The sequence below is a fragment of the Calliopsis andreniformis genome, chromosome 10, assembly GCF_051401765.1.
Source record: "Calliopsis andreniformis isolate RMS-2024a chromosome 10, iyCalAndr_principal, whole genome shotgun sequence".
Classification (NCBI taxonomy): Eukaryota; Metazoa; Arthropoda; class Insecta; order Hymenoptera; family Andrenidae; genus Calliopsis; species Calliopsis andreniformis.
Window position 1 is genome coordinate 940,606 of NC_135071.1, and position 8,921 is coordinate 949,526.

Consider the following 8,921-nt stretch of genomic DNA (forward strand, 5'->3'; position numbering starts at 1 on the left):
GGAGAAGACCCTGAATGTCCTCTCAAGATATGAGCTCTTGCCATCGAGCGATTACACCGAGTCGTGTTACTTGGCACAAGGTTGCTCTGATCGGAGCATTAACACGACTCTGCTATGTTCAACCACTGTTCACGCCCGAAAAACGTCAAGAAGACACGAGCCCCCGTTTCCCGATTGTTCCGTCCGTCACCCGTGCCTCTCTCAAAGTAAAAGCCCCTATTCTGACCCCGCGGTGCGCCTTATTCTACTTCCCCTACCCCGGGTCAGACTTCAATAATACTATACAATTATAGGGCTGAACATAACGCAACCATTGGCACAACGCAACGCAGTGTTAATAATAACGAGAACGATGATTACATATATATCGTAACAATCGCAGAACTTAACACGAAATATAAACTAATCATAACGATACAGCTAATTAACACAAACGAAACTTGTAATAATCACACAAAATATAAACTAATCCTAACGATACAGCTAATTAACACAAACGAAACTTGTAATAATCCCACAAAATAAAACCAGTCCTTAGACCTCTGTGTCGTCAACATTCTCCCCCCCTGGTGCGGACTCAAGAATGGACGCACCAATTTCCTTAATAGGTAACACGACGACTTTGACTGCTGGTCGCCGGAGTATTCCTGTCTTCGTTCGTACGTCTACGACTCGGATGCGTCCATCAGGGCCGGGATAGACCTTTGATATTATGCCACGGGGCCATGTATTACGTGGTAATGTGTGGTCGACGATTTGTACCAGGTCGCCCTCTTGCAATGGCCTTGTTTCCCGGTTCCACTTTGTTCGCGTAAGCAACGTGGGTAGGTATTCCTTTACCCATCTAGACCAGTACATGTCGGCCAATTTCTGTGCTACGCGCCATTGTTTTCGTAAGTGCAGATCTTGGTCACGAAACTTTCCTGGTATCGGCGCTCCTGATGATGCTCCAATAAGAAAATGATTAGGTGTCAGACTTCCTTGATCTCTGTGGTCTACCGACACATGAGTCAATGGTCGACTATTAACAGTATGTTCCACTTCCGCCATCAGGGTAGCTAAGGTCTCCTCTTTGGGAGCACGTTCTTTCAGTACTGCTTTAAGCGATACCTTAACAGATCTTATAAGTCGCTCCCAACTACCACCCATGTGTGGTGCCGCCGGTGGTATGAACCGCCAACGTATTCCTAGATTGATGGCTTCTCCGTTCAAGAGGTTCGCGTCCATTTCCTGGCGGGCAATTCGTAATTCAGCATCGGCGCCTCGAAAGTTTGTCCCGTTATCCGAATAAATTTCGGTTGGACATCCCCGCCGAGCAATCATTCGCCTGAGTGCCATAATCATGGAATCCGTTGTTAAAGATGCGGCGAGCTCCAGGTGTATCGCTCGAGTCGTGAGACATGTGAATAGAACTCCCCATCTCTTTTCCCTTCTTCTACCTATAGTAACCAACATTGGCCCAAAATAGTCGATACCACAATAAGTGAATGGTCTATGATGGTGCTTTAATCGGGCTGCCGGTAAATCCGCCATGAGTGGTGTTTCTGGTTTGCTACGTTTTATTCGGCATAATTGACAACGTGCGGCGACGTTTCGGGCAGTCGGTCTTAGATTTAAGATCCAATATTTTTGTCTTAATTCATTAATAGTAGCTTCGGTACTACCATGGTTAGCTCTTCGGTGATAGTGCAACACAAGTAACTTGGTATAAGCGTGCTTCCCATCGAGTACGGGCGGATCTCTCGATTGTCTTTCAACGCCTTCCAAGGCGCTTATGCGCCCACGCAGACGAATAATGCCTTCTTCATCCAATAGCACTGTAAGCTGCACTAATCGGCTGTGTCTTGGCAGAGTTTTATTTTGACGTAGAACTTCGATTTCTTGGCCGAAGCTCTCCCTCTGACTAGATTTTATCCATAGAGTCTCCGCTCGTTCCAGGTAATCTACGGACATTTCCGAGTTCCTTCTTCTGCGACAACGGTCGGCAAACACCAACACCCACCCGGTGCTACGTATCAACCGTGTCCAGGATGAGAATCGGGCCAATTCTGGCAATGCCCATCGGAATTGGTTTGAACATACGGCAACAAATTGCGGTTTCCTCTCCTCCTTAACGTGTATCACCTCCATATTAGGGATGCTTTTCATTTTCGGCCAAGTCTCTTCCGGGTTCGTGAGAAATTCTGGTCCTACTATCCATCTGCTCTCGGACGTTACCTGTATTTGGTTATCTCTTGTCGCGTCATCCGCTGGATTGTGCCTCGTAGGTACCCATCGCCATTCGGAAACGTCTGTCAGGTCATCTATTTCGCCTAGCCTGTGTGCCACGAATGCTTTATATTCCCGAGGATCTGTTCTAATCCAATGAAGTACCGTGCGAGAATCCGTCCAGAATACGCGTTTTGACACCTTAAAATCGTGTTCCTTCTGGATGGTATGCGCTATTCTGCCGCCAAGCAACGCCGCTTGAAGCTCCATCCTTGGGATTGAGACTGGCTTCAAGGGAGCAACTCGAGACTTACTCGCGATGAACGCCGTGACAAACTTGTCGTTTTCGAGTTCATACCGCCAGTAAGCTACCGCTGCGTATGCTCTTTCGCTAGCGTCGCAGAACACGTGCAATTCTGGGTCGCTATGAAGGGGCTGCTTGATGTAACAACGTGGTATTTTGCATCGACCTATAGCTTTCAGATCGGCTGTCCATCGTCACCAATATTCACACTGATCATCTGTGAGGCATTGATCCCAAGCTATACCACTCCGCCAAACTTTCTGCAGTAGCATTCTACTACGGATTGTGAGTGGCGCCAGAATGCCTATGGGATCGAATACTGACATTATAGTGCGTAGCATTTCGCGTTTCGTTGGTCGTTGGGCACCTGTAACAATCATCTCAAGGGCTTTCTTCATGTTCAATTCGAACCCCAACGTGTCGTCGGTAGGAGCCCACTGTAAGCCTAAAATCCTCGTTTCCATACCGGTTGTCGAATTTAAGGGTACGGCTCCCTTCATTAAAGTCGCCTGCGGTAACCTGGACAACACCTTCTGGCTGTTGCTTGACCAGTTGCGAATCTGAAAGCCTCCACGTCGATGTACTTCTGTGACATCATGAATCAACTTAATGGCTTCTTCGTCTGTATTAACTCTATCCAAATAGTCGTCCATATAATGTTTCTGTATGATCGCTTTGGCTGCATGTGGGTAAGTTTCTCGGAATTCCTCGGCATTTCGATTTCTCACGTATAGGGCTGAGCATGGTGAAGATGCCGCTCCAAAGATCATGGATGTCATGATATATGTTTCCGGCGGCCGCCTGCGATCTTTGCCTCTCCACAAGAAGCATTGCGCCCTTTGATCTTCCGTACGGATCTTGATTTGCAGAAACATTTCTTTGATATCCCCGGTAAATGCAATTAGTCCTTGACGGAACCGGAACAATGTCCCCAACAATGAATTCAGCATGTCCGGCCCAGCCAATAGGTGATCATTTAAAGAAACACCATCCGTTCTCGCAGCAGCGTCAAATACTAAACGCAGTTTCCCTGGTTTGTGCGGATTGGTGACGCCGAAATGGGGTAGATACCATCTTCTTTGGTTATCCTCTCGTCTTGATTTCCTTGCGTAACCGTTGCTTATGAGGTCATTAATTTGTTCTTGGTACGCTCGTTCATATTCTGGATTTTTGTCCAATTTCTTTTCCAGCGACTTCAAACGGATGAACGTATCACTGTAATTTTCAGGAAGTTGAATGTCGTCTTGTCTCCATAGTAGTCCCGTTTCCCAGCGGTCCCCAACTCGTTTTGTCGTGGATTTGAGCAACTGAATAGCTCGTTTCTTTTGCGCATCGAATCGGGTTCGTGGCATTATCCCTATACTCTCTAATCTGAAGTGATTTTTGACCAACTCGTGTAGGTCACCTCCATGTAGTTGGTCATCTTGTGCGTCTGTGCGGTTATCAATGTGTAACATGGTTTCCTTTACTCTCGGCCTAATTTTGGTAGCCACATAACCGTGCACGACCCATCCCAACTCTGTGCGAGAGGCGACTGGTTCATCACGTGAGGCTCTTCGAGTTTCCTGCGATATTATCAGATCCCAATTATCTTGTCCGAGTAATAACTGCGGTTGCTCATTGGGATAGCACTGTATCTCTATGTCATTTAAGTGCGTGTATCTGTCAAGATCTTTCCTCGACAATCCTTGCCAAGGTAGCGATAGTCCTTTGACTGTCTGCGCTCCCGACACGCTGAATTCCTTGTTGGTCAGTGCTCCGCTTATTTTAAAGGTGACTCGCTTGCTCATGGACTCCACTGCTATCATCTTTTGATTAGCACCCTGTAAAATTAGCTGTTCCCTGGGCCCTCCAGCTCCAATCTCTTCTGCTAAAGATTCATCTATTAGGCTAATCGTTGATCCTTCGTCCATGAGAGCAAGGCTCGGTTTGGATCCTCGTGGACCTGTCACTGTGACGGGAGCTACCTTTAGCCAAATGCGTGGAGGCGCGGTTAGTCAGATGTTACCACTCGCTGTCTCGTCTGGCCTCGATGGAGTGCAATGTTCGCTCATCTCTGCCGTTGATTCTTCTGTTGATCTGTGTAAGAGGGTATGGTGCGCCCGATTGCAACCAGGGCGTTGACACAATTTCGCGCGACAGCGATTCCTTCTATGCATCCCTTGCAGGCATCTGAAGCATAGGCCCTTCTTCTTCGCACAGTCCCACCGTTGTTGAATTGATTGCGCGGCAAACCAAATGCATTCGCTTATCCTGTGTGGTGGGCCTCCACAGAGTACGCATTTGGACCTTCCCCTTTTTTTTTCGGTTTCTCGGCTCGTCGCCAGTGACACGTGTCGCACTCCTTTCGCAGGATAGCGACGATCTGACTCTGCATTTTGGCGGCGAAATGGTTGTCCCTGACGGCCAATCATTACACTAGTGCCAGCCTTAGAGGCTATTTCAGCCTCCAGTTGAAGATACTTTGATAGTGTTAATAGTCTTGGGTCTCCCGTGTTTCTATTTTCATGCCAGTAACGATTATAATTGTAGATCATGGCGTTGGGCATTTTACGGATTATCTCAGAGGCGAGTTCCGGACTGTGCAAATATCCTACGTGGTTTACGGCTTGCATCGCTGCTACACAGTTTCTCAACTTTGTCGCGATAACTACTAAACTATCGCGCCCAGTACCGATCTTGGGTAATCGTTTTAATTCTTCCGTAAACTCTCGTACTATATAGTCAGGGTTGCCGAAACGTAATTCTAGTACTTCCATAACTTGACTGGTGGTACTGGCTGTCATCATCATGGCCGCCACGGATTTTCTCGCCTCTCCCCGAAGACAACTATACAATCGTGTTACCTTCTCAGTTTCTAAGTAGTCAGTGCTCTCCAATAATAACTCAATGGTTCGTTTAAAGGGAAGCCAATCTAGGGGATCCCCGTTGAATGTGGGTAGATCTCTCGTGTTTAGTATTGTTTGCATGGTTCGCTCAACTCGCGTCGATCCGACACGAGCAGTAATCTCTCCCAGGGTTTGTGTCAGTGCCTTTGTTAGTTGCTTGACTTCAGTGTTTTCTACTGTCACCTCAGGTTCCACCGCCGGCCCGGGCATTGAGGTCCTTACTTCTTGCGTTGGTTGCCCTGCTTCAGACACTTTCTTAAATGAGCTGGAGCTTATCCAGTGCCTAGTTCGAGAGGTGGACCGTTTTCCAGCTCCGCTTCTTATACTGGATCTGAGTACACTCCCGTCTTCGCTCTCAGCTTCAGACAGCTCCGCTCGCAACTGCTTATCCACCAATTCTAATTCTAATTGTTCCCTTTCATCAATAGCTCTTCTCTTTATTTTAGCTCGTTCTTCGGCTGCGCGTAATTCTAAGCGTCGCTTACGGCTAAGCGTACTCCCTCTTGATACTATAGAACCAGGTTCATTTTGTGTTTCCGCGGTCGGCTCTAAGGGCGCTCCCTTTGATACGCTTTCTGAAGGACCCGAGCGGACTGATTCAAGACTGCAGTCTCGTTGTAGCTCTTCGACCGGAGCTAAAGATGTGGCTTCATCGGCCGCCACCTGCTCGGGCTCCATTCTTGGGCCTTGGCCTCTCCCTGCTCCTCTTCCTTTTGCGGTACGACGAGGGCGGGGCATCCTGGTTTGTTCAATAACCGTCTCACTGTCGAAAGTCGGAACCTTAACTATCACTCAACCACTTCACCGCTGTGTATCAAAACTCCCTTGATAATACACGATCACCTCACTATTGCGAATCAAAAACTCAATTGATACCACACGATCACCTCACTACGGCTAATCAACGGTACAACTGTTCACGTTCGCTCACTTCACTAGTGCGAAAAGAAAACACAACTGTTTACGCTCGATCACCGCACTCTTACGAAGCGAAACCTCAACTGTCAACACTCGATCTCCGCACTGTTATGAAGCGAAAATTCCGCTGCGCTCTTCATTTCGCTCAAATAGATATCGGGTGACTGAGCCCCCTCCATCGACATAATGAGACTCTAACCGCGACCCTATTCGCGCGCACGTCGCCGGTTCGGATCCGGCTCGAAGGACCAAATTTTGTACCGGACCGCATCACCGTAGGGTTACAATGCCAGGCATTCCCACTACGGCATGGTACGACCGAATTTCGAATGGAGGGGTTATACTCTCAGACACCATTTATTAGGATTCTTATAGTACACTTTCACTGGTTATGGCCAATTTATTAAACGTTGAACCGAGACAGGAGTGACCCGACGGAACTCTAATTTTCATAGGTCATACCCGCGCTTACTTATAAACGGTCGTCTTAACTCTTTCCCGCTCTTTCCCGAAACGGTAAGATCAGCGAACAGTGGCTGCACCCATTTTGTCCACTGGAACCTTTCCCAGTTGCTTGTCTTTCCTAGGGACCCTTGCCATCGGGTAGCTGGTTGCTGAGACGCGTTTGTTGGCACCATTTGCTCCTAACCGAGCATAAACGCGCCTCAGGAGAAGACCCTGAATGTCCTCTCAAGATATGAGCTCTTGCCATCGAGCGATTACACCGAGTCGTGTTACTTGGCACAAGGTTGCTCTGATCGGAGCATTAACACGACTCTGCTATGTTCAACCACTGTTCACGCCCGAAAAACGTCAAGAAGACACGAGCCCCCGTTTCCCGATTGTTCCGTCCGTCACCCGTGCCTCTCTCAAAGTAAAAGCCCCTATTCTGACCCCGCGGTGCGCCTTATTCTACTTCCCCTACCCCGGGTCAGACTTCAATAATACTATACAATTATAGGGCTGAACATAACGCAACCATTGGCACAACGCAACGCAGTGTTAATAATAACGACAACGATGATTACATATATATCGTAACAATCGCAGAACTTAACACGAAATATAAACTAATCATAACGATACAGGTAATTAACACAAACGAAACTTGTAATAATCACACAAAATATAAACTAATCCTAACGATACAGCTAATTAACACAAACGAAACTTGTAATAATCCCACAAAATAAAACCAGTCCTTAGACCTCTGTGTCGTCAACAGATTGAATGTTGAGGATTAAGGATTGAGGATTGAGGATTGAGGATTGAGGATTGAGTATTAGGGATTGAAGATTGAGGATTGAGGATTGAGGATTGAGGATGGAGGATGACGGCTGAGGGTTGAGGATTGAGGTTTGAGTATTGACCCCTGAGAATTCAGGATATTCTATTGAGTATTGAGAAATGAGGATTGATGGTTGAGAATTGAGGATTGAGGATTTAGGATTGAGTATTGAGTATTGAAGATTGAGGATTGATTACTGAGGATTGAGGATTGAGTGTTGAGGATTGAGGATTGTGTATTGAAGATTGAGGATTGATGATTGAGGATTGAGGATTGAGGATTGAGGATTGAGGAATGAGGATTGAGGATTGAGGATTGAAGATTGAGTATTGAGTACTGAAGCCTGACGATTGAGGATTGAGAATTGAGAATTGAGGATTGAGGATTGAGAATTGAAGATTGAGTATTGAGGATTGAAGATTGAGGATTGAGGATTGAGGATTGAGGATTGAGGAATGAGGATTGAGGATTGAGAATTGAGTATTGAGGATGAGGACTGAGGGTTGATGATTGAGGAATGAGGATTTAGGATTGAGGATTGAAGATTGAGTATTGAGTACTGAAGCCTGACGATTGAGGGTTGAGAATTGGGGATTGAGGATTGATGATTCAGGATTGAAGGCTGAGTATTGAGGATTGGAGATTGAGGATTGAGGATTGAATATTGAGGATTGAGGATTGAGGATTGAGGATTGAGAATTCGGGATTGAGGATTGAGGGTTGAAGATTGAGTATTGAGGATTGAAGGTTGAGGATTGAGGATTGAGGATTGAGGGTTGAGGATTGAGGATTGAGTATTGGGGATTGAAGATCGAGGATAGAGGATTGAGGATTGAGGATGGAGGATGACGGCTGAGGGTCGAGGATAGAGGTTTGGGTATTGAACCCTGAGAATTCAGGATATTCTATTGAGTATTGAGAATTGAGGATTGATGGTTGAGTATTGAGGATTGAGGATTGAGGATTGAGTATTGAGTATTGAAGATTGAGGATTGATGACTGAGGATTGAGGATTGAGGGATGAGGATTGAGGATTGTTTATTGAAGATTGAGGATTGATGATTGAGGATTGAGGATTGAGGATTGAGGATTGAGGAATGAGGATTGAGGATTGAGGATTGAAGATTGAGTATTGAGTACTGAAGCCTGACGATTGAGGATTGAGAATAGAGGATTGAGGATTGAGGATTGAGAATTGAATATTGAGTATTGAGGATTGAAGATTGAGGATTGAGGATTGGGGATTGAGGATTGAGGATTGAGGACTGAGGATTGAGAATTGAGAATTGAGGATGAGGACTGAGGGTTGATGATT

General features: G+C 46.4%; 1 protein-coding gene across 1 annotated transcript; it reads right to left on the reverse strand.

The window, feature by feature from the left end:
- Positions 1-534: 534 nt before the first annotated feature.
- On the reverse strand, positions 535-6,458 carry LOC143184770 (uncharacterized). Its single transcript, XM_076387229.1, has 6 exons — positions 6,425-6,458; positions 6,332-6,335; positions 6,206-6,247; positions 4,521-6,139; positions 2,757-4,475; positions 535-2,696 (listed from the first exon to the last, which is right to left on the reverse strand). The coding sequence occupies exons 1-6, from the start codon at positions 6,456-6,458 to the stop codon at positions 535-537; spliced, it is 5,580 nt and encodes a 1,859-aa protein (XP_076243344.1).
- Positions 6,459-8,921: the final 2,463 nt, after the last annotated feature.